The sequence below is a fragment of the Phodopus roborovskii genome, unplaced genomic scaffold (genome assembly GCF_943737965.1).
Source record: "Phodopus roborovskii unplaced genomic scaffold, PHOROB, whole genome shotgun sequence".
Lineage (NCBI taxonomy): Eukaryota > Metazoa > Chordata > Mammalia > Rodentia > Cricetidae > Phodopus > Phodopus roborovskii.
The window spans coordinates 14,716,238-14,742,401 of record NW_026126448.1 but is presented as its reverse complement, the minus strand read 5'-3'; the positions used below and the strand labels follow the sequence as shown (position 1 = coordinate 14,742,401).

The 26,164-nt window shown below is 40.7% G+C and overlaps 1 protein-coding gene across 1 annotated transcript in view; it reads left to right on the top strand.

Moving 5' to 3' along the window:
• The first annotated feature begins 2,479 nt into the window (after positions 1-2,479).
• The window catches only part of LOC127225358 (protein argonaute-4), a 40,431-nt gene continuing 16,746 nt past the window's right edge, over positions 2,480-26,164 (top strand). Inside the window, exons 1-13 of the mRNA XM_051188797.1 lie at positions 2,480-2,750; positions 12,129-12,294; positions 16,178-16,298; positions 19,510-19,691; positions 19,857-19,993; positions 20,078-20,212; positions 21,103-21,190; positions 21,627-21,774; positions 22,118-22,237; positions 22,321-22,449; positions 22,634-22,767; positions 24,008-24,192; positions 25,481-25,640. Coding sequence (XP_051044754.1) covers positions 2,732-2,750; positions 12,129-12,294; positions 16,178-16,298; positions 19,510-19,691; positions 19,857-19,993; positions 20,078-20,212; positions 21,103-21,190; positions 21,627-21,774; positions 22,118-22,237; positions 22,321-22,449; positions 22,634-22,767; positions 24,008-24,192; positions 25,481-25,640 — 1,724 coding nt within the window. The 5' untranslated portion in view covers positions 2,480-2,731. The remainder of the gene's footprint in view (positions 2,751-12,128; positions 12,295-16,177; positions 16,299-19,509; positions 19,692-19,856; positions 19,994-20,077; positions 20,213-21,102; positions 21,191-21,626; positions 21,775-22,117; positions 22,238-22,320; positions 22,450-22,633; positions 22,768-24,007; positions 24,193-25,480; positions 25,641-26,164) is intronic.

The window sequence follows — 26,164 nt, the reverse complement described above, 5'->3', positions numbered from 1 at the left end:
AGTTTTGCTACCAACCAACTCCCAAATAAAGACAGAGACTTATTATTAATTATGAATATTTGTTCTTAGTGTAGTCTTTCCCACTAGCTCTTTTAATTTAAATCGTTTCTATTCATCTATGTTTTGCTCTCAGGGCTTTTTGCCTTTTTTTCCTATGTCCTACTTTCCTACTTCCCCCGTGTCTAGACCTAAACTCCTCCTCTTCTGGGAAGTCCCACCTATACATCCTCCTTTCCTGTTGGCCAATCAGCTCTTTATTAGACCAACAGGTACCTCAGGCAGACAAGGTAAAACAGCAATACATTTTACATAGTTAAAGAAATGCAACACATCTGTGCATAGTTAACTATCCTGAAACACTCTAGCTCTGCAGAACCAGGGGCACTCTTCTGGTTTCTGTGCCCTACATTCACATACACAAACCCACACTCAAACACATTCATATCCCCATAATTAAAAAGAAAAGTTTTTTTAAAAAAACAATAAAACCCGAGCTTCATGCTGGGCATGATGAAAATGCCTGTAACATCAGCACTTGAGAACTAGAGGGAGAAGGATCACTAGTTTGAAGTCATCCTCCATGACACAGCAAGTTCTAGGTCAGCCTGGGACACCTGAGACCTTGTCTCAAAACAGCAACAAAATCCAACCCAAACAAAACAACTCAAGCTTCTAGCTACTTTTTCCTTTTCCTTTTAGTTGTTCACCAGTCTTTCTTATTTGTGTGTGTGTGTGTGTGTGTGTGTAGCAGCTCAAGCATCTTCCTCGGGAGTTATCCTATTTGTTTGTTCTCTCAATGGCCTGGAACTCTCCAAGTTGCCAGTGAGCACAGGGATGTGCCTGTCTTTGCTTTCTCAGTGTTGGGATTACAAGCGTGGACCATCATGCCTGGCTTCCTATTACTGCTGCTTCTTTTAACTTGGATTGAGCTCATGCTTAGAAAGCAAGTACTTTAATTGACTGAGCAATTTCCCTAGCCCACATTTATTTTGTGACTATTTTCTCCTCCAATATTCTGCTCCCCCCATTGTTGTTTAAGTTAATATCTGACTTGTTTTTTGTTTTATTTTTGGAAACAATGCCTCTTAAAGCACAGGCTGGCCTTGATTTTGGTAGCAAAGGCTTGCCTTGAATTCTCCATCTTCTTGCCTTCATGCCCCAAGCGCTCAACTACTCAGGATCTGGTTTTGTTTCGAAAACAATATTTAAAGCATTTATTTATTTATTTATTTATTTATTTATTTATTTATTTATATGGGGTGTATCCATGGCACTCATGTGGAGGTCAGAAGACAACTTTCAAAAGTCAATTATCTCCTTCCACCATGCCAGTCAGCCTTGGGGATTGAACTCAGATTGTCAGATTCTAAAGTGCCTTTACCCACTGAGCCATCTTCGTCATAAAAAGAGGGTAGCGGCTGTAGAGATAGCTTAGTGGTTAAGGGTGCTTGTTACTTTTGCAGAGGCCCCAGGTTCGATTCCTATCGCAGTCTATACTATGTAATCCCATTTCCTGGGGATCTGATGCGATTTTCTAGTCTCCCAAGGCACAAATACATACACGTAGGCAAAACACGTATTCACATAAAAATAAATTTAAAAATAGATGATAAAAAGGCAAGGCCATGTGATAACACAGGAAGACAAACATCTACAACCAAAGGAGAACAAAATCTCAGGAGAAAAACCACTGCTACCCATGCCTTGATCCTATCAGAATTTCAGTCTCCAGAACTGAGAGAAAACATATTTCCATTGTATTGAGCTACATAATCTGGGGTACTCAAAGGCAGCCCTAGCAAACAAGATCAAGGGTGTTGTGCCTTTTAAACTAAAGTAGACCGCCGTTGCCCCATTCAGTTGACTAGATACCCTGTGGTCCCGTCTTTACTGGAAGTCCTAACTGGAAACCTTAAGGACACTGGTCCTGCTGGGGTACACGCTGCCTAGGAGTGGGCTGCTGAGAAGACTTGGTGTCAGGCTGATCAGTCTCGGGACCCAGAACAGAACCTGCTTTCCCTGCACAGGGAGCGAAGGTGACGGGACGTGTGGGCGGTGCTGGGTGAAGGAATGAACGAAGGGCGGCTGTGCCTGGGGTAGCCAGGGGTGAGGGCGAAGAGGCCATCTGGGGTGGTGCGGGGGAGGTGCCTGAGGTGAGACTCCGGACGAAGAGGACTGTTGCCTGAGAGTCAGCAAGGACTGGAACCCAGCGGCTCTGAGGACCGTCGCTGCTTGAGGAGGATCGCGCGGCGGGCGGGCGGGCGCGCCCCCGCCGCGTCCTCTGGGCTCGGCTCCCAGGGCGCGCGCCCGTCCCCCCCCGCGCCCCGCCCCCTGCCCCCGGCCGGCCCGCTGAACCCCGCGCGTGGCGGGGCCGCGCACGCCCCCTTGGCCGGCCAGGACCCCGGGTGCGCGCGCGCGGCGCCCCCTCCCCGCCCGCTCGGCGGGCGCGCGCCTCCTCCCGCTCCCGCTCCCGCTCCCGCTCCAGCTGGCGGCGGCGGCGGCGGCGGCGGCGGGATTGTTTTTGTTGTCGCTGAGGCCGGAAGAGCCGTGAGAGAGCCGGGTCCCTGTCCCCCGGCCGGGCGCCGCCGCCGCCCCCTGCCCAGCGCCCGCGTCTTCGCGGCGCCGCTTCAGCGCCAATATTCCGGAGAGCAAGCGTTACGCGGCGGCGGCGGCGGCGGGGCCCGGAGCGGGAGGCGCCGGGGACCGGAGCGAGGCGGCCCCCGTCGCCGCCATGGAGGCGCTGGGACCCGGTGAGGAGCGCGCTCGGGCCTGGGCCGGACCCGGGGCTCGGGAGGGCGGACGGACCGGCGGAAGGGACTGTCGCTGTCCCGCCGCCGATCGCGCGGACCCGGATGCGGGGTGCCAGGCCCCGGGGAAGGAAGGGGTCCCGTGCCCTCGTCCCCTGGGGGCGGGGACCGCGCCCCAGCTGAAGACTCTGGGTCGCTGCTAGACCTCTGTGGAGGAGGTCTAAGGGAGGGAGGCTCAGGAGGTGATCCGAGTCCCCTGAGTAGGGCCGACTCGACCCGACCTCAGGAGAACCCTGTCCACTGTCGCCGTGACGCTAGCTGGGGCCTCAACAGGGACCGTGTGTCTGGTGCACGCACAGGCCTGGCCCAAACCTGGAAGGAAGGCCCATACCTTCTACCAAAGGTGTTCTTGGTATGGGGTCGACCCCCCCACCACCACCTTTTTTGCACTGGCAGCTGGTTCCTCAGATGAGGAAGAGAGACCCACACACCCCCGCCCCTGAAAGCCAAAGGGGAAAATGTTCATTCTTTTTCCAAGGCCCTGAAGTTTGGAATCTGTTAGTCCCAGAGTATTGTGGACTAGACCTTGAACGATAGGGGAATTGCCAACCAGGACTCCCCTAACATAGTCATCAATGTTCTGCGTTCTCTTTTCATTGGGTTGTGGGAATCAAACGAGATAATGTCTTTAAAGCTGTGTGATTCGTTGCCGTTTTGGATGGTCCCTGCTTATCTCCCTTTCTGCCCCAACCCAAGGAAGCATTCCAGACTCGTATGAATGCTATGCAACTGGAGCCTGATGCTCCAGTCTCAAGCCCCAACAGGTTGCCCCAACAGGGCAAGGTTTAGGGGTAGTGATGGAATTAATTTTCATATTCAAACTTTGTCCATATAGTGGACTTAGTTGTGTGCTTTTTAAGTACATAGAAAATTAGGTTTATTATTTGAATTTGAAAACTTTGCAGGTTTGTCTACTTGGAATATGTTTACATAACTAAACCCTATCTTTATTTGCTGTTTAAAATTTAAAAAAAAATTAAAGGCCGGCATATTCAAATTTAATAGGCCTTTTAAAAATGAATTGGCTTAGCTGGGCATGGTGGCTTATAATCCTAATGGTTGGGAGGTGGAGGCAAGAAGATCAGGAGTTCAAGGCCAGCCTCAGTTATAAAGTGAGTTTGAGGTCAGCCTGGGCTACTTAAGACCCTCACTATAAACGGATCTGAGCCTGCTGTGGTTGCATACTTTTTATCTCAGTGTTTGGGAGGCTGAGGAAAAGAAGAACAAGAGTTGGGAGGCAGCTTGTGCTGTCTAGATGCTGACCAAAAGAAAATGCCACATTGGTTAGTTATATTTATATATCTGATAAACTCAACATGTTATGCTAAGTTATTTCAAATCTGTTCCCCTAGATAAAATCATGTTCATGGCTTTGGGACTATATCAAAGTTCCATTCTAATCTAATATAGTAATTTCATACTTGTATTGCCCCCACTGCCCCACAACTTAATTCCATTAAACTTCAATTTCCTCTTCTATAAAACAAAGCTAATGTGTGCTGTAAGACTGATGTGAGATTGAAAAGAGACGTTTGTGAGAAGTCTTCTTGTCAAGACTAGTACAGATGTTCAACAAATGTTTCTTCTCTTCCCTCCCATGAGTAACTTATAATAGAAGCAACTGTTGCAGTTATTAGCTGATATAGAGACTATGTAACTATGTGTGCAAGCTCAGTGTGATGAAAAGACTCAACATGGTGATGTAAGGACTTGGCAGTCTTTTTTTTTTTTTTTTTTTTTTTTTAGAACTTCTCAGTTTGTAGAGAACAAATATTCTATAATCCTACTTAAAAGACACCAATGATTAAGCCAAAATTTTACATAGATCTTCTCTGCTGAGTAATATTTTCCCATCTTCTGTATAAGCAGACTCTTGTTTTGGTGTCTGATTACCTTGGAAACCTAATTAATAACAAGTAATAACAATTGCTTGTTGAACATGGACTTGGAAGAGAGGGAGCCAGTTGGTCTTATGGGATATTGCTTCCAGGATGTTTTAGAATATAAGAAGCACTTTTACTTACATTAGAACAGGCCTAGGTCTAGTGAGTTGAATCTGTCTTTATTTTCCCCTGGGGGGGGCAAGACAGGGTTTCTCTGTATAATAGCTCTGGCTGTCTTAGAATTCACTCTGTAGACCAAGCTAGCCTTTAACTCACAGAAATCCCCCTGCCTCTGCCTTCCAAGTGCTAGAATTAAAGCTTTGCACCACCACTAGCTGTGTGTTTGGATCTTCTGCACTTGAACAGTCCCCGGTGGCCTCTTAGTCCTTCCTGCTTACCTGTCTGTCACTACCCAGGTTCATCTTCTGTTAGTAACTTAGAAAATTAAATGACCTTTATCATTCATTTTGGTTATAGTTATTATAACCTTAATTTTTGCATTTTTTTTTTTGCTTGCTTGTTTTTTGTTTGTTTTTGCAGTGCTTGGAATGGAACCCAGGGCCCTGTGAATGATAGACAACTGCTCTACCAGTGAACTTCAGTCCCCCAGCCCTTTGAAGTGCCTTATAATTTGTAAAATACTTTTATGTGGGCTGGGGAAATGACTCAGTGGTTAAGGGTACTGGGTGCTCTTCCAGAGGACCAGGGTTTGATTCCCAGCACCCACATGACACCCTGTTCTAGCCTCTGTGGGTAGTACATGTATGTGGTACACAGGAAAAGCACTCACATACATAAAAATAAATAATTTTTAAACAGAAAATACTTTAATAATTATAAGTTCATTTGAGCCAGACCAGATGGCTTATAATTGTACTTGGAAGGCTGAAGTAGGGGGGATATCTGTGATTCCTAAGCCTAGGCTACTGAATAAGACCCTATCAAAACAAAACTAACAACAACAACAAAAAAAAAAAAATCCCTTGCAATTCAGCTAAACAAACAAACAAGCAAAGCCTACTGGCCCATTTGATCCTTTGGGAAGGAGACAAGGCAGAAATCTATCCTCATTTTACAGAAAAAAAAAAAAATGAGGTTCAAAGAAAGTAAATGACTTCATCAAGACTCAGAGCTCCATAGGGAAATGAGGACCAGAGTGTGGGGTGGGTGTGTCAGTCCTACTCTAACCTTTCTTTCTTTCTTTCTTTCTTTCTTTCTTTCTTTCTTTCTAAGATCTGTTTATTTATTATGTATACAGTGTTCTGACTGCAAGTATGCCTGTGGGCCAGAAGAAGGCCATGTGGTTGCTAGGAATTGAACTCAGGATCTCTGGAAGTGCAGCCAGTGCTCTTAACCTCTGAGCCATCTCTCCAGCCCTAACTAACACCTCTTTCTTTAAGAGATGATCTTATTCATACCGAATGAAATCACGAATGTTTTGTTTTCAGAAAATGTAAATATTTTTGGACTGGCAAAAAGTTGTAGGGATGCCACCAATGTAAACCAGAATATCTGGGCATTAACTATAACCTTTATGCAGGTGTCATTATAATAGCCAACCCTTATTGGATGCATAACTGTTACAAAGCACTGTGTTAAGCCTTTTACAGACATCGTCTCCTGGAATCCTCACTATAGTATTGGGAGATAGGTGGTATAACCACATAACCATGTTTTATAGAAGAAGAAGCTAGCTATAGAGAGGCTAAGCAGTACAGTTAGAAAGTGATAAAACCAGAACGAAGCCCAAACTCAGGTATTTTGGTTCCTATGCTTAGCCACTATGAATTATTGTTTTACTAAATAGTTTACCCAACTCAAAGAAGTTAGCTTTTGGAATTAAATTTTTTATAGTATAATTTCTAAATATATCTAAACTTATTTAAAAAGTGGTCACTCATGTAGTGATATGTTATTTATGATTTATTAAAGCTTGACTGAGGACTCAGAAAAGCAAAGTCAGCCTCAAGCTATAGAGGTCAGGCAGTCGTGATACACACCTTTAATCCCAGCCACCAGAAGCTAGGAGGTGGTGGTACACATCTTTAATCCTAGGTAGGACTCAGGATTAAGAGGTAGATGAATCTGTAAGCCCAAGGCCACCCAGATCTGCACAAGAGTGAATCAGTCTAAAGGAAAATTATAGCTCACACCCTTAATCCCAAGATTACAGAAGTATATGTGAGACAGAAGCAAGGTCCCAGTATGAGGTATTCGTCCTCCAGCCACACTGAGGAGAGGCAGCAGATTGAGACTTGGTGAAGAGCTTGTGTGTGGATCAGCCCTTTCAGCCTGAGCTAGTCATAAGAGTTAGTGGCTGGCTGCTTTACTTCCCTGATCTTTAGGCTGAACCCCAATATCAGTCTCAGGGTCTTTTATTATTCGTGTTACACACTTACCTAACCTTTCTCTAAAAAAAAAAAGTGACATGGATCCGAAGAGGTGGCTCAGTAGTGAAGAGCACTGACTGCTCTTCCAGAGGATCTGGGTTCAATTCCCAGCACCCACATGAGAACCAATAGTTGTTTCTAACTCTATTTCCAAGGGAACCGGATGCCCCATGCTGTCAAAATACCCATACATATAAGGTAAAAATAAATCTCAAAAAAAGAAAAGGAGATACAGAATGTTTTATTCTACTTTAAATTGTTTTGATGCTAAGAATCAGGCCAGGGCTCATCTTATACTACCTGTAGGGGCATCCTGTACCAATGAGTTTAACCCCAACCTTCTACTGAATTTCTTTATTTCAGTCTCTCTGACTATCCCTTTACCATTAAGTACTTTAGAGAAATATAGATAATCAAAAACCTGTGAAATCTGGGGCAGAAATGGGAGGCCTTGATCCAATCATTATTAAAAATCAGGTTCATAGGCAATACATTTGATTAAAGTTTCTGCTTCCAAATTTCTACTATAAAAACAGATTCCTCCTAATTTTATACTATGATGACTGTTTAAGTGTATTTTTTTGCAAGGCTGATTTGTCTGTATGATTTAATTGGGTTGATTGGTAATTGCCTTATCACACCCAGCATAGATCTCTGTGCATCACAATAACACTTGTCATATGTTATGTGCTTTTGCTTTATTGAAAAAATAGTTGTCACATTTTGCATATTAGGGTTTAGGTTTCTGTTTTGTTTTTTACCTGGAGATAATAATGCTCTTCCATGCTTACTGAATTCATTCAGCTTCCTGGGTGATGAGTTAGGTGTTGTGGGAACCGTAAATGGGAATTCTAGTTCTAAGAATTTATGAGTCTACTGTAGAAGACAGGATAATTTAACAACTTACTATTTTTTTAAATTATGGTTGTGTGTTTGTGTGTGCATGCACATGAAGCAATTCATCACACTTTTCACCATGTGGCCTTAGGGATGAACTCAATTTGGACAGTAAAGTGTCTTTACCTCCTGTGCCATCTTGCTAGTTCACAAGTAATTTCTTATACTTGAGCTAAATCCTACCCTGCACACAGGGTCTTGTGTGTACAGGGGATGGATCTTTCTTAGAAAGTTGCATATGAGCTACATCTTGAAGCTTTGAATTTAGGAGGAAAGTGAACAATAAATTGAATAATATGAAGAGATTTTCAGTACTTTATTATATTAGTATATGATGATTTGTCAATGCAAATTTCATGAAGATACTTGCTTAAGTGATGTTAGAACACAGCAGACAAGTATTTCAAAGCTTTTCCTTTTTAGCAAATTGTCTGTTTTCAGTGAAATGTCACTTCAGTAAGAGAACTTGTAACTTTCCATTGTAACCACAACCTACTTTGCTCAGTGCCTATTCATAATAGAAAAGATGCTTATTTTTTAGGCCAGTGTCAACTTGATATTCTCATTAGAGAGAGATTGGTTAGATAAGTGTCTGCAGTCTATGTCTACACAATCCTTTCCTGATGAATCTTAATAGATAGATGTTCTGTTTTGAGAGGGAAAATAGGAGTCAAGAGGGAGAAGGAAGAAAGAAGAAAGGGAGAGAGGAAGGGGAAGGAGACAAAGAGAGAGCTGTGGTAAAAATGAGTAAATGATTACTTATTTTGCTTATTTATTCCACGACTTTTTAGAGAATTAAGTATGATAGTATATTTTGGGGGGCTGGGGACATGGTTTAGTGGGCAGTGCAAGCATGAGGACCTGAGTCTGGTCCCCAGCACCTATTTAAAAAGCACATGGGAGAAGCTGAAGGAGCAGCGCTGAATCAGGCAGAGCTCCTGTTGGCTATCCAGTCTAGCTGAACCAGTGAGCTTTAGGTTCATCCAGAGATCTTGTCTCAGAAAGTAAGGTGGGGGGAGCTGGTGAGATGGCTGTGTGGTTAAGAGAACTTGTTGCTATTGTAGAGGACCCAGCTTGGTTTCCAGCAAGCTGGAAACCATCTGTAACTCCAATTCCAGGGGGTCTGATGCTCGTTTCTGACATCCGTAGGCACCAGGCAGGCATGTGGTGTACATACATACATTCAGGTAAAACACTCATACACAAAACATAAATATATCTTTAAAAGTAAGGTGGAGGCCAGGTGTTGGTGGTGCACACCTTTCATCCCAGCACTAGGTTGTTAGAGGCAGGCAGATCTCTGTGACTTTGAGGCCAGTCTTGTGTACAAGGTGAGTTCCAGGACAAGCCCCAAAGCAATAGAGAGAAACTCTGTCTCAAAAAACCAAAAAAAAAAAAAAGTAAGGTGGAGATTGATAGGTGAGAATACCTGATGTTGACCTCTGGCCTCCATGCATGCATACATAGGCATATAACATATAACACATGCATGTGTACAAATGTAATATAAACATTTTATACACATACATGCATACATGCATACATACATGCATACATACATACATACATACATACATACATACATACATTTATTTTGAGACAGGGTCTTCTATATAGAATAGGTTGGCCTCAAATTTATAACCGTCCTGCTTCTTCCTCCTGAATAATGGGAATACAGGCATGTAATCTTGTGAGTCAAGATTGGAGGGCTTCTCAACCTGTCCTATTTTGAACAGGACTCATTCTGTTCATGGATGTTAGTAGCACTCCCAGTTGTGGCAGACTATGATGTCTCTTAACAGCTGCCTAATGTTCAGGTCAAGAACCATTGCTTTAGACCACTGATTTTAAGGGCTGGGGCTCTGATAATGAGTACGTAATGTAGATTAAGTATAGAACAAAGGAATCCAGTTCTTTGCTTTTTTTTGAGACAGGGTTTCTCTGTTTAACCCTGACTGTCCCTGGAACTTGCTGTGTAGACAAGGCTGACTTTGAACTCAGGGATTGTCCTGTCTCTGCCTTGTGAGTGCTGAGATTAAAGGTATGCACCACCACCCGGTTATAAATCAGGTTCTTGTTTGTTTTAACATTTTTAATGATCTGTTTATTCTTATTTTATGTGCATTGGTGTTTTGCCTTCAGTATGTCTGTGTGAGGATGCCAGATCCCTTGGAATTGGAGTTACAGACAGTTGTGAACTGCCATGTAGGTGCTGAGAATTGAACCCGGGTCTTCTCAAAGAGCAGCCAGATAACTACTGAGTTATCTCTCCAGCCCTTGTTTTGATTTTTAATTTTTATTTGAGAGGCCACTCTGGATCCCAGGCATGGCTGGTACTAACTCTGTAGCTTACTCTAGCTTTGAATTTATGACAGTCCTGCCTCAGTCCTTTGAGTGTTAGAATTATAGGCTAGGTTGTCATAGTTCTAAGAATATCAGATATATATTAGAAGGTATATCATAGTTGGTATTGTTTCATTTTGATACTTTAAAAAGTGATTTGGTAAATGTAGCTGTTGTTTAATCTCCTGCTGTTTGTATGGTATATAGAAATGCAGGGTTATTTGTAGGGAATAAATTGCTGTTCTCCAACTACAAGGAACCTTGATGTCCCTAGAGTTTAGTTAGAGATAGTTTCTTTTCATTTATTTTATGTGGTAGTAGGGATTGAACCTGAGCTTTGTACAAACTCACCAGTACCATCACTGAGTTACATCTCTAGTTTTTGTTTGTTTGTTTCATTTGTTTAAACCCAGGACTATGTAAGAGCTACATAATGATTTCATTATATCTATTTTTGTTTTATTTATTTATTTCTTGAGACAGAGCCTCACTGTGTAGCTCTGGCTGGCCTAGAACTCACTATGTAGACCAGGCTGTCCTGAAACAGAGATTCTTCTGCCTCTTGCTTGCTAAGTACTAGAATTAAAGGTATGCACCATCTCACCTGGCTCCTGGTTTTATTTTTTATTATTGTTATTATTTTTAATTTAATTGTATTTGTTTAAGTGTCTTGCCTCTATGTATGTCTGTGCATCATGTGCATGCCTGGTGCCCACAGAGGTCAGAAGAGGGCATCAGATCACCTTGAACTAGAGTTACAGATGGTTGTGAGCTGCCAGGTAAATTCCAGGAATCAAATCCAATTCCCCTAGAAGAGCAGTCAGTGCTCTTAATGGCTACGCTATCTCTCCAGCCCCCTAATTATTCTTTTAAGATTTATTTATTATGTATACAGTGTTCTACCTACCTGTATGCCTGCACACCAGAAGAGGGCACAAGATTTCTTTATAGGTGGTTGTGAGCCACCATGTGGTTGTTGGGAATTGAATTTAGGACCTCTGGAAGAGCAGCCAGTGAGTGTGCTTAACCTCTAAGCATTCTCTCCAACCCTCCCCTAATTATTTTAATACATTCTGTGTGTGTGTGTGTGTGTGTGTGTGTGTGTGTGTGTGTGTGTGTGTGTAGCACATTATGTAAGTAGAGTCAGTTCCTTCTTTTGACCATGTGGGTCCTGGGTATTAAAACAAGGTTGTCAAGCTTCACAGTAGAGTCTTTATTTACTGAGCCATCTCACTGGCACCTATTGTTGTTTTTTGAGATGGGGTCCTGTCTTTGAGCTCTTAATCTTCTTCCCTTAGTGTCTTGGGTGCTAGGATTACAGGTGTGTAGCATGTGACCATGCCTGGCTACATATTATTTTTAAATATATATAATTTTTTAAACCTCTGTATGGGATGAATAAATCATAACTGTCTCACTTAGATATTGTTTTTTATTAAAAATAATAGCAATATGGCTAACTACCAAGAATATAGATAAGTTTAGTATATCCAACACCTTGATTTTAAAAAACTTATGTGAGTGAGTGTTTTGCCTGTAGGCTTGTACCACATGTGTGTCTGGTGCCCATGAAGGCCTGAAGATGGCATTGCATTCTCTAGAACTGGAGTTACAAACTGTTGAGAGCTGCTATGTAGATACTGGGAACTGAACCTGAGTATTATGGAAAAGCAACCAGTGCTCTTAACCTCTGGGCTATCTCTCCAGCCCCAGAGAATAAGATCTCAATAATTGTAACTGTCATTATGGTGAAGAGAATATTCTCCGCATTGCCAAATAACACAGTGTATGTCTTTTAATCTCTTTAGGACCTCCAGTAAACCTTTTCCAGCCACCTAGGCGTCCTGGCCTTGGAACTGTTGGGAAGCCAATTCGACTGTTAGCCAATCATTTTCAGGTTCAGATCCCTAAAATTGATGTATATCACTATGATGTGGATATTAAACCAGAAAAACGCCCTCGTAGAGTCAACAGGTAAGGTTTAGGAAGAGTAGATGTCTGTATATCTAAGTACATATAGTTCACTTAGTTTATTATGTATCATTGTTTTCTGAAATCTCCCAGCAGGTAATAAGTTTATGATGTTTTGGCAACTCTGCTGGCTATATCATTGATCTATCAATAAATACATATTGTTTGATAAAGTGAATATGTCATTGATCATCATTAATCAAAGGTACCAGAAGTTAATAACACTAGATGAAGATGTTAGTATATGGGAAGTAGAACTATCTAGAGGTTCAGATTTTATTCTTTGTAAAGTGTAATGGTGTGAATGTAATGAAAGTGTAATGATATAAGAATTGCCGTAGGAGAAGCTCTGCTTATTTCTATCATATCCAAGTGGGGTTCTGACAAGGTAACATTTGTTTTGTGGTCATCACCAATGTGAGGGTACCCTATAGCAAAAGCACATATATACTCATTTCCTTGTCTCTACTTCCATGTGGTCATCCTCCAGTACCTCCTGTACTAAGATTCTTGCTTTGCTAACAATGCTGCTGCCGCCAAGTGAGGTATTTGGTGATGCTTGGGGGGGTGTCTTGGTTGTTTTTGGTTTATCTTTTATTTTATTATTATTATTTATTATTATTATTATTATTATTATAATTTGGTACAGTTCAATATTGTGTAAGCCCATGATTAGTCAGCGGGGGTATAACTGAGATCAATCATAATAGACATGCTAATAATAGTTACTTTTAATCCGTTCAGCAAACCTAAATTCTGTATTGACTTGTTTGTGTATGTTTTTGGTTGTGAGCCTAGCCTTTAACAGCTGAGCCATCTCTCCAGCCCCTTGTTTGTGTATTTATTTATTTATTTATTTATTTATTATTATTATTATTTTGTTTATTTTGAGATAGGGTCTCTTATAGCCCAGGCTGGCTTTGAATTCCTGATCTTTTTGTGTCTACCTCCCAAACACTGGAATTGCAGGCATGTACCCCATATTCAGTATTTGTTTGTTCTTTGAGACAGGGTCTTGATATGTAGCCCAAATTAGCATTGGTTTACAGTGGCCTTGAATTCAGATCTTCCAGCATTAGCTCTCTAAGTGTGTTTTAAGTGTGTGTGTGTGTGTGTGTGTGTGTGTGTGTGTGTGTTTAGCCATGAAAACCAGAAAAGGGTATCAGATTCCTTTGATGCTAGAGGTACAGGCAGTTGTAAGTTGCCCAACATGGGTACTGGGGACCAAACCTACTCTTAACTGCTTAGTCACCTCTTCAGTCCCAGGATATGTTAGACATGCTAAGGTCATGACATTTATTAGATTTAAGAATATGTGAAATTGAATTCAGGGGTGGCATGAGCTGGAAATAAGCATTTGAGAGTCATGAGTATTGTTGGTAAAGCTGTGATACTGAATGAGATCCATGTAGGAAGTGAGCATACGACTCCAAACAGCCCTGAGGATTGGTGGTGTAGGTATAGGCTACCGTACCTGGCTCAACCCAAGCTGGATTGAACGCTCACAGTGTAGCAGGTATTATTCTGTGAGGTTCTGTAGCAGAGAATTCTTGCCTTTTGGCTGGAATTGCAGTCCTTCAATAACTCAGCAGAATAATGAACACAAAGGGAAAGAGGAAAGGCATGCCATTTCTAGGCCTTTTAGAAAGCAAAGGTTCCTTTGGCCACATATGAATGAATACATAGGAAAGGTGAAATTGTAGGCATCAGGGGAATAGGTGCTGCTTAAAAACAAACACCTACAAGTGTTACCATCCGTACAAGTCAGAAAAGTCTCTGCTGTTACCCAGAATGCTCTTGACATTGCTGTATGCAAACAAATGATGGGCAAGATTCTTGCCAAGAGAGTGAGCATACTGAATATATTAAGTTCTCTTAAGAGCTGAGATAGCTTCCTGAAAGTCGTGAAAGAATATGATTTAAAAAAAGAAGGAAGTCAAAGAGAAAGTGCCTGTGTTCATCTGGCAGGCCACTCCCTCCACACAGAGGCACGCACCAAGAACTGATGCACAGGAGCATGCTACTGGAGTCTACCCCGTGACTTCATTCATAACCAAATAGGTGCAGAAGAGGAAGTTTATATTCTAATGGTTAAAACTTATAAGCCAGCAAATAAAACATATCATTTATTAGATGGTTAATAAGTACAATGGAAATAAAGCAGGAATGGGGGCCAGAAATGTAGCTCAGTAGTAGAATGCCTGCCACTGTCCTCAAAACTCTAGGATTGATCTCCAGTACTATGTAAGCCTGTGGTGGTGCAGGCTTGTTATCCCCACACTTAATATCAGGAGTTCAAAGCCAGCCTCACCTATATCAGACCCTGTCTTAAAAAAAAAAAAAAGAAAGAAAGAAAGAAAGAAAGAAAGAAAGAAAGATAGAAAGGAAGGAAGGAAGAAAAAAAAAAAGAAAAACTTGTTCTTTTCTAATATGGAGAGAATATATTGCTCTTAAGCTAGATTTTTTTTAAGTGAGAATATATGATATTACATTTCTCTGTCTACCTTTTTTCATGACTTATTTGTAAATTTGATTTCATTTGTTGTAATATTGATGCATTAACTAGCTGTGATATTTGGTTAGGTTACAGTTCATAAACATGGATCTCATGGAGCCTTTTGCTTTTCAGAGAGGACTGGAATTTGGTTCCCAGCACCCATTCTGGGTATCTTACAGCTGCCTATAGTTCCAGCTCCAGATAATCCAGCAACCTCTTCTGACCTCCTTAGGCACCACACACACACACACACACACAGCCTTTTAAAAGGTGGTAGCACAAAACACCCAATGTTGTGTTAGCATTCACAACATTACAGACTCAGATATGTCTGTGTCTTGTATTATGTGTTCCAATTTCTTTGCCATTGCATTTATTTTAGGAACTGTATATGTAGACTACTTAAGCAGAACCAAGCATTACTGAGAGAAAATAATTCTGTCTAGTAGAAACTAGATCAGTAATCTTTTTGTAGTGACAATATTTTATAGCATTCTTTGTCTATACTACCTAGGAATTTTTTGTAATAAAACAAAGTGGTATAAAAAGTAATAAATCATTAGCATTAGAAAAGGGGTTGACCCTACTCATTTGAATACCATGCATCTTAGATATATTGATGCACAAGTTTCTAAGTTCTATTTTTTTTTAAACTAATGTCCTTGATAAGAATTCTGATTTTATGGGGCTGGAGAGATGGCTCAGCGGTTCAGAGTACTGGCTGTTCTTCCAGAGGTCCTGAGTTCAATTTCCAGCACCCGCATGGCAACTCATAATTGTCTGTAACTCCACCTTCACACCAATGCACATAAAGTTAAACAAATTAAACAAATTAAAAAAAAAAGAATTCTGATTTTATAAGAAACCTTATTTAATGGTTAAACATCCATGCAAATAGATTATTCTTATATTCTTATAATCTTATAATATTATATTCTTATACATATGTATATATATAATATTCTTATAATTTATGAAATAGATTATTCTTATGAAGCTATAGTTAACTTATTTGTGTATGGTTTTCTTCTGCCATGTGGGGTTCTAGGATTGGCAGCAAGCACCTTTATCTACTGAGCCATCTCTTTTTTTTTTTTTTTGAAGACTGGGTCTCATGTAGTTCAAGCTGGTCTCAAACACAATATTTAGCCAAGGATGACTTTGAACTCCTGAATCTCCTATCTTCACTTTCCCAGTGTTGGTATTACAATATGTTCTATGTGCTCACTTGCTTTTACTTTTCTTAATTTTTTTCATTACTTGAGTCAGCTTTGTGACTTTGGTCTTTTTCTAGTGGCCCCACACAGAGTCTAGATGAAGGCATGGTGATACTTTGCTTCTGTTTATCACTTCCCAAAGCTAACTGTCGCCGTCTCCATTACTATTAAGGGAGGTGGTAGACACTATGGTGCGACACTTCAAGATGCAGATATTTGGGGATCGGCAGCCTGGCTATGATGGCAAAAGAAACATGTACACAGCACATCCACTGCCAATTGGACGGGATAGGGTAAGAGTTAACAGCAAGGGACTATAGTTTATTTAATAATAACTGCAGATGACAGAATACTTTTCTTTCTGTTCTCTTTCAATTCTTTTATTCCTTTGGTTGTTGATTGTAGGGAGGCATGTACATGCCACAGTGTATGTGACTTGGTTCTCTCCATCTCCCATGTCGTTTCTAAGAAATTGAATTCCAGTTGTCGGGCTTGTTGGCAAACACCTTTTCTCACTGAACCATTTGCCAGCTTCCTCCTCCTTCTGCCCTTCCTCTTCCTGTTCTAGGACTTGAACTTGGGGCTTCACGCTCAGCTTGATCTCAGACTGCTGGGTGGTTGCTCTATCACTGAGCTATACTCACAGCCTCCTTCACTCAGTTCTTAGAGTTGTTTTTCATTGTGATGATAGATTTACTGCACTTTCCACAATTATTCCCTCTTAGCTGATAATTAAAGATGAGAAGAACACTAGGGTTACACTGATTTTGTCATCTTTACAGATAGCCCACACTTTTCACATTAACCATGTACTTTAACAAAGTGCTGCCTAAATATAACAGTGGGATTTTTATAACATCATCTATGAAAATAATACCACAGTACTTTCTTAAACATTGATTTTAATATTAAAAAAAAGTGCTAGAGAAGGTGCTACACATTTTTAATCCCAGCACTCTGGAGACAAAGGCAGGTATAGCTCTGTGAGTTCCAAGCTGGTGTGAACTACCTAGCAAGTTCCAGGCTAACCAGGACTACAAAGTGAGAGTCTTAGTTAAAAACAAACAAACCAAAAACAAAGAGGGAAAAAAAGTATTTTTGAAATTGGTATGTGTTTGCCAGGTGGTGGTGGCATACACCTTTAATCTCAGCACTCGGGAGGCAGAGGCAAGTGGATCTCTGTGAGTTTGAGGACAGCCTGGCCTACAAAACGAGTTCCAGGACAGAAAGGGCTGTTACACCGAGAAACTCTGTCTCAAAGAAAGAAAGAAAGAAAGAAAGAAAGAAAGGAAGGAAGGAAGGAAGGAAGGAAGGAAGGAAGGAAGGAAGGAAAGAAGGAAGGGAGGAAGAAAGAAAGACACATGTTTTTATTGCATTTATGTGCATGACTGTATGTAAGTTTGTGCACATGCACATGTTGTGCCCACAGAAGTCAGAAGAGGGCATCAGATTTCCTGGAGCTAGAGTTATAAGGTATTGTAAGCTCCTGGTATTTTAAAATTAGAGATGCTGAAATGGCTTGGTGGGTATAATTTAAGCCAGATAACCTGGATTCAATACCAGGGAACTATGGGGTAGAAGGAGAGAACTGACTTCCACAGGTTGTCCTCTGACCTCCATACGTGTGCCATGCCGCATATTAACCTACAAGCATGTATACACACATAAACATAAGTGAATGAGCAAATAAATAGATGCAGTAAACATTTGTAAGAGGTACTGAAGAGATGGCTCAACAGTTAAGAGTACTTGCTGCTGTTTCTAGCACTGAGGGTGGTTCCCAGGACTAACATCAGACCCCACAGCTCCAGGAAGTCTATCTTTCATTTTGGCTTCTATGGGAACTTGTACTCATACACAAAAATAGACAAGGAAGTAAATATTTTAAAAATTGGCTTTTAAAAGTATTTTTAAATTTAAGAAGATAAGTTTGGAGAGATGGCTCAATAGTTAAGAACACTTGTTGCTCTTGCAATGAACCCAGGTTCAATTCCAAGAACCTATGTGCTGTCTCATAACCATTTGTAACTCCAGTTCCAGGAAATCTACCACCTTTTTTCTATTTCCTAGGGCATCAGGCATTCGTGTGCTATACATACATATATGCAGGCAAAACACCCAGACACATAAAATAAAATTTTTAAAGGTAACTCAGTGGTATGAAACTCACCTAACATCCACAAGGCTCTGAACTTAATTCTAGAACCACAAAAACTGTTATTGATTTAAGTTAAATTTATAAGTAATATATGAATACATGTACCTTTTAAAGTTATCAGGCAATCCACAAAAACTATGGCTTTTTGAAATTCCTGCATGTTTGTACCTTTGAATGTCATTATCCTTGTTAAGGTCCCACATTGTTATGTTTCACTTTAGATATTTTGTGTATGTTATCTTTTTACATATGTTTATGTAAATACTTATTTTTTGCATATCATCCTGTGATTTCTTTTTTTCACTAAACAGTCTGTCTAGGTATTGTTTCCATTTATATACAATTAAATACACCTTACTATATTTTCTAACTCAAGACAAAACTTTTTTGAGATATGGCTCAGTCTTGCCTATGGTCCTCCTGCATCAGCCTCCTGTGTGATAGGATTATAGGCATGAATAAGATCTCCATTTTTAAGAGCATTCACATTGTTGTACATCTGTCATGGTTATCTATTCTAGAATTTTTCAGTTATCTAAAACAGAAACTATCTACTCACTAAACAATAGTTCCCCATACCTCACTGCCAATTGCTGGGGTAACCACTATTCTACCTACTGTTTCTATGAATTTGACTTTTCTGAGTACCTCATCAGAATCACCAATACTTGCCCTTCCATGTCACTTAGCGTAATGTTTGCAAGGTTTGTCTGAATTGTAGTACCTTCCTTATTTATTTTTAAATTATCTGCCAGGCGTCAGTGGCACATGCCTTTAATCCCAGCACTCGGGAAGCAGAGGCAGGTGGATCTTGAGGCCAGCCTGGTCTACAGAGATAGTTCCAGGACAGGCTCCAAAGCAATACAGAGAAACCTGTCTCGAAAAACCAAAAAAAAAAAAAAAAAAAAAAAAAAAAAAGAAAGAAAGAAAGAAAGAAAAAGAAAAGATATATATATTTTCATTTATTTATTTGTTTGTATGTTTGCATGGGTGTCCATGCCTGCTGTGGTGTGCATATGGAGGTTAGTGGACCACTTGTGGGAGTTGGGTCTCTCCTTCTACCCTATGGGGCCCCAGAATCAAACTCAGGTCATTAGGCTTGGTGGTAACAGCATTTACCTACTATTCTATCCCTCTGGCCCCTTATTTTTAATTATTCTATAATATTTTCTATTAAATTCTTTTATTTATAGACAATTACATTGCTTTCCATGGTTTACACTTATAAAAAAAGTTAAGATAAATATCCATTTTGCATATGCCATAATGGACTATTCCTGGGATCTTTCCCACAACCTTTATAAACATGTTTGCATGTATGTATTCATGTATGTATTTTTCCCTAGGTTGACATGGAGGTGACCCTCCCAGGTGAGGGTAAAGACCAAACTTTCAAAGTGTCTGTGCAATGGGTGTCAGTTGTCAGCCTTCAGTTGCTTTTAGAAGCTTTAGCTGGGCACCTGAATGAAGTCCCGGACAACTCAGTACAAGCACTTGACGTTATTACAAGGCATCTCCCCTCTATGAGGTTAGTACTTTACTTTGGATCCCTTCCCACAAATGTCAGGCTTTTTGACAGATTGTACTTAGCCGTGCAAAGGTTCCTAAATAAGTAATAGTTCAAACTTGATTTCAGTTCACAAACTGACCTCAAAATGCTTTGCATGAAGTATTCAAACCCTTGTCTCTTCAGGTACACTCCGGTGGGCCGTTCTTTTTTCTCACCTCCTGAAGGTTATTACCACCCTTTGGGAGGCGGCAGAGAGGTCTGGTTTGGCTTTCACCAGTCTGTGAGACCTGCCATGTGGAATATGATGCTCAATATTGATGGTGGGTTAGAACTCAGTCTGTTTGATTGATTTGGACCCTTTTCTTCCCCTTGATGCTAAGTAGTACCCTTTCTGTGTTGGTTAGTATCTGCAACTGCTTTCTACCGGGCCCAACCTATCATTGAGTTCATGTGTGAGGTTTTAGACATTCAGAACATCAATGAACAGACGAAACCTCTAACAGACTCCCAGCGTGTGAAGTTTACCAAAGAAATTAGAGGTAGGTATTCATGTTAATGTCATCTTGGAGTGAGTGCAACACAATGCAGATGATCTTGGCTTGAACCAGGCAGACCTGGGTTCCCTTCCTAGCTGTGGGCCTTTCGGATAAGTCCTTTTTTTTTTTTTTTTTTTTTTTTTTTAAGATGGGGTTTCTCTGTATAGCCCTGGCTGTCATGGAACTAACTCATTCTGCAGACCAGGCTGGCCTTGAACTCACAGAGATCATCCTGCCTCTGCCTCCTGAGTGCTGAGATTAAAGGCATGTGCCATCACCAACTGACTTTGAGTAAGTTCTTTAGCCATGTAAACCAAGTAGTAGCAGTATACACTTGACTTGAAAAGAGACAGCAGAGTATAAAACCTTATTGAATGAACTAATAAAGCTGATTGTGTAGTCAGGCATGGCATTGCATGTCTGCAATCTCAGCAGTCAGGAGGCTGTGGCAGGACAATCACAACTTCAAGACTAATCTACACTATGTAGACTCTGTCTCAAAAACAAAAACTGGTTGAGTATTATGTATCTTTTTGCCTTTATGTGATGAAATTATCTCCATATTTTTGCAGTTTTTACCCTGTGTTAAGTTACTGACTTTGTGTGTATCTTTGTTATCTGCAGTATAAGGAGAGCATGAGAATTCTTTCCAAAGTCATGCACTGCTTGACTTTTTGTTTGCTTTTTTGAAAGAGAGTCTCACTTTGTTGCTCTGCCTGGCCTGGAACTCACTATATGGACCAGGCCGGCCTCTAACTTCCTAAGTGCGAGATTAAAGATGTGTCCCCCATACCTGGCCACTTCTTGACTTTTTGAGGACAAACATTTGAATTTGGTTTTGTCACTATGATTTTAATTAAAACTGATATTCTAGCTATTTTTTTATTCTTCAGGTCTCAAAGTTGAGGTGACTCATTGTGGACAGATGAAACGAAAATATCGAGTTTGTAATGTGACAAGACGACCAGCCAGTCATCAAACGTATGTTGTTCACATCTAAAATAATATGGTAGCTATGAATGATGGTTTATACCTGTAATCTCAGTATTTGGGAGATTGAGGCAGAATTGCTGTGAGTTCAAGGTCAGCCTGAGCTACCCCAAGAGACCCTGTCTCAAAAACTGAAAAAAAATCACAAAATGACAGAAAAAACAACAGAAGGAATCCAAGAAAACAATAAAATATGGTAGCAATTTGATACCTGAGGAAGCTAGTGAATATCACTGGCAAAGACCGTATAGAGCAATGTGGTTGGGGATCATAGGACTTTTCACACTGTCTACCCACTGAGCCACATGCTCAGCCCTTGGCCTCTGTTTGTTAAGAGACTAATCAACAAAGAAAATGTTAGTAATTAATTTTTGTTTACTTGTTAAAAAATAAAGTAAAAGCTCTAAATAAACTTTCTTTCCTCTAGCTTTCCTTTGCAGCTAGAAAACGGTCAAGCTATGGAATGTACAGTAGCTCAGTATTTTAAGCAAAAGTATAGTCTGCAGCTGAAGTACCCTCATCTTCCCTGTCTTCAAGTGGGGCAGGAGCAAAAGCACACATACTTACCACTTGAGGTAAGCCAAATGAGCCAATCTCCTGAATTCATTTTCTAAAAAAAAAAAAAAAAAAAAAAAAGCGTTCATGCCTTTAATCCTAGCACTGAGGCTAGGAGGATCTCTTTGAGTTTGAGGCCAACCTGGTCTACATACAAAGTGAGTTCCAGGATGACTAGGGCTATGTAGAAAGAACCTGTCTTGAAAAACAAATTGTATTCTAAACTGGAGGTAGAATTTGGGATTTTTTAAAAGTATCTTGTGGATAGCACTTTATAACTATTTTTTTTCCTGGAAATGGACAAAGACTTCATGTATAGAAGCCCATTTCTACAAAACCTAGCCTCTCTTTGTCTCCTTGCAGGTCTGTAATATAGTGGCAGGACAGAGATGTATAAAGAAGCTCACTGACAATCAGACATCCACAATGATAAAAGCCACAGCGAGATCTGCTCCTGACAGACAGGAAGAAATCAGTAGACTGGTCAGTAAGGTGTGGTCTTCAGAAAAAACAATCTTAAGGGGACAGTTCATTTGGTTTTATATGCAGGCTTTGCCATCCCTTAGGTGAAGAGTAACAGCATGGTGGGTGGACCTGACCCATATCTGAAGGAATTTGGGATTGTTGTCCACAATGAGATGACAGAGCTCACAGGCAGGGTGCTTCCAGCTCCAATGCTGCAGTACGGAGGCCGGGTAAGCAGATTCCATGCTATTAAAAAAAAAGACACAACTTTGAATTTACCCACAGTTGTGCTCATTATTACCTTCTGTCTTCTGACTGTACCAAATAAAGTTTTGTTTGTTCCACCTTCAACATAAAAACAGTCTTAGATTGTAATATCTTTTCTTTTGTTTCTTTTTTGTTTTTTTTTTAAAGAATAAAACAGTAGCCACACCCAACCAGGGTGTCTGGGACATGCGAGGAAAGCAGTTTTATGCTGGCATTGAAATTAAAGTTTGGGCAGTGGCTTGTTTTGCGCCTCAGAAACAATGTAGGGAAGATTTACTAAAGTGAGTATCCCATTTTCAGCTCAGTAATACCCCCTTATAGATATACCATCTTTATGTGAATGTGCTGGATACACTGGCACTGATGCCCATGGTGATGCCATCTGGCTATACAGAAGAGATCCTGTGCTCTGTTATGAACTCGAAAATTCTTTGAGAATCTGACTCAGCTTCTGCATATTTAGAGTAGAAATGTTGTGACTGACAAGGCTGATGCAATGCTATTTGGAAAATTCTTCAGTTCCTAGGAGTTTCCATTGGTATTGCATCTTTTCAAGTTAAAAGAAACTAGTTCATTTTTGGCAGTTATAACTTAGTAGTGAGCTTGTTTTGCTGCAGGAAAACTGTCGAAGAGTATCGTGTCACCTCTTACAGATACATCTTCTGTGTAATGAAGTCAATGAGAAGGGTAAAGAAAATTGAGAAAGCAGAACTGAGGTGAAAAAAAAAAAAGAAATCTTACAAGATTTTGGCAGATATACAAACTAAATTGCAGCTAGGTGTGGTGGCACACATCTTTAATCCTAGCACTGGGGAGGTAGAGGCAGGTGGAACTCTTGAGTTTAAGGCCAACCTAATCTACACAGCAAATTGAAATAATTTCTTAAATCCAAAATTTAAAACTTCAAAATGAAAAAGAGAATTAATGTTGATTTCTTGAACCAAACCTGTTACAAGTTTGTTTCTAATTCTAAACTTACAGACTTGAGGATATCATATCACGTGTTCTCATTGAACACGAGCTTACCTCCTTTTCCTTTACCAGCCTTCCCAAAATATGTGTTACCTAAAACCATGACACCCTTTTTATTCAGTTCTGAATTAATTATTTGATTATTTTTAAAAAATCTTTTGCAGTGGGGGTGGGGAGGGCAAGAAGAGGGGGAGGAGGGAGAACTGTGGTTGGAATGCAAAATGAAATTTTAAAAAACTTAAAAGAAATGCTATTCTAGTTCCCAAGTCCCAACTGAACCATAATTTTTAGAAATTCAAAATAGGGTTGGGAGCTATAGTTCAGTGGCAGAATACTTGCTTAGCATATTTAAGGCTCTGAGCTTAATTTCTAGTACCACAAAAAAATAGTAATAAAAATTCAGATTGATGATTTGATAACTTACTAATACAGACTGCTCTGTTATAATTACAGTGGTCCAACTACCAATCTAATTTTGGCAACTGCTGAAAGATATTTTTGTTTGCTTGTTTACATGTGAAAATGAAAACACTGGTTCTATCCTAACAGGAGTTTCACTGACCAACTTCGTAAAATCTCCAAGGATGCAGGAATGCCCATCCAGGGTCAGCCATGTTTCTGCAAGTATGCACAGGGTGCAGACAGTGTGGAGCCCATGTTTAAACATCTGAAAATGACTTATGTGGGCCTGCAGCTAATAGTGGTTATCTTGCCTGGAAAGACACCAGTATACGGTATGAACCTTTTTCATGTTGAATGAGGGATGATTTCAAGCCCTAGGTTTGACAGGATAAGTTGGAGATGACACAGTCCCAACTTCCCATTCTCATGTCTAAGCCACAGACACTGTCTGTGTGTGGAGGGGACAGCTCAGTGCTAGAGTGCTTTGATCATGGGAACATCACACGGCAACACTTTCTTCTTTTCTTTCCTCCATCCCTCCCTTCTTGCCCTCTTTCTCTTTCTTTCTTGTTGAGACAAGATCTTTTGTAGGTCAGGCTGGTCTTAAACTCATTCTGTGGTAGAGAATGACCTTGAACTTTGAACTATACCTTATCTCCCAGTGCTAGGGTTCTAGGAATGAACCTCTATGCTTGATTTATGAGGTACTGGTGCTGAACCTAGGGTTTCGTTCACGGTAGGGAAGTACACTATCAACTGAGCTACTTGCAGGCAAAGATTTATTACCCTTTCCTCTTTTGTATCTATTTACAATAGACAGTGGCCTCTGCTCCATATAACTGAATCTTCCCCATTCCAAGACCCAACTTCATGGAGCAGACATTGTTTACAAGGTTGCTAGCCACCATATTTTTCTCTCTGCATCTGGATGCAACCAGCTATAAGGCCTTACCCAGCCTGTGGGGAGGAAGTGACTAGACAGGAAATGCTGTGTAGGCCTACTGGAAGAAGTAGAATATTCTGGTGAAAAGCACTTAAGAATATCAGAGTGGAGAGAAGAGAGACCAGTTGAGGTGAGGGAGGCTTTACTTCTAGAACAGGATGTGCTTAGTTTGTATCTGCTGTTAGAAGAGTGGCACTGTGTTCTTCTGTTTGTTGCCCTTGGGCAAAGACTATAAGGACTGCAGACCAACCCTTAAGCTTTTGTCAAACATCCCTGACCCTCTGTTTGCTTCTTTTGTAACCTCCTATTTATCTCTAATGCATAGCAAAAGAGAAAAGTAAAATTCAAAGAGCTGGTGTGTGCTCTGAGGAGGGAGGAGCCAGGAGATTAATTCCTTTACCAGACCAGTTCTGAGGAAGAAGAAACCTCAAGGGACCAAACAAGTGGTGGCAGGGAGCACCCAACGAATAAAGGAAGTGGGCTGGCTTCCAGAGTTGCCACAAAGCAGGAAAGGGGAGGCTGCTGGGAGGGTTTAGTACATAAAGGTGCTGGCACCTGAGACTTGCACCTAGCACTGTGTAGTCTGTGAGTGTTAGTTAATGTTTAGGACTTTTCCTTTACTCATGTTAAGTGACTAAGCATTTTAAAGGGAATTAATTTATTAACTTATTTTATAGCGGAGGTGAAACGTGTTGGAGATACCCTTTTAGGTATGGCCACACAGTGTGTCCAGGTCAAAAACGTTGTGAAGACCTCACCTCAAACCCTTTCCAACCTTTGCCTGAAGATAAATGCAAAGCTTGGAGGAATTAACAATGTACTTGTACCTCATCAAAGGTAAGGTCATTACTTGTTTTTCCCACTTTTATTTAAAATTTAAATTTCATGGTTTATGATAAAGGGCACACCTTCTAGCTCGATGCAGTGGTACACACCATTACTTGGGGAAAATAAGGCAGGAGGATTGAGAATTCCATGCCAGTCTAGGCCATATATCAAGACCTTGTCTTAAAAACAAACAAACAAACAAAAAACCAAAAGCATGGGGCTGGAGAGATGGCTCAGAAGTTACGAGCACTGCTTGCTCTTCCAGAGATCCGGAGTTCAATCCCAGCAACCACATGGTGGCTCACAACAATCTGTAATAAAATCTCTTGCCGTCTTCTGGCCTTTGGCCTGCAGGCATACATGCTGGCAGAACACTGTGTACATAATAAATAAATAAACCTTAAAAACCCAAATAACCAAAAAACAAGGATTTAGTTAGATGTGGTAGTGCATAATTTAATTCTAGCACTCAGGAGTCTGAAGCATGCTAATCAGTGTCTGTGAGTTCCAGGCCAGCCTTATCTACATAGTGA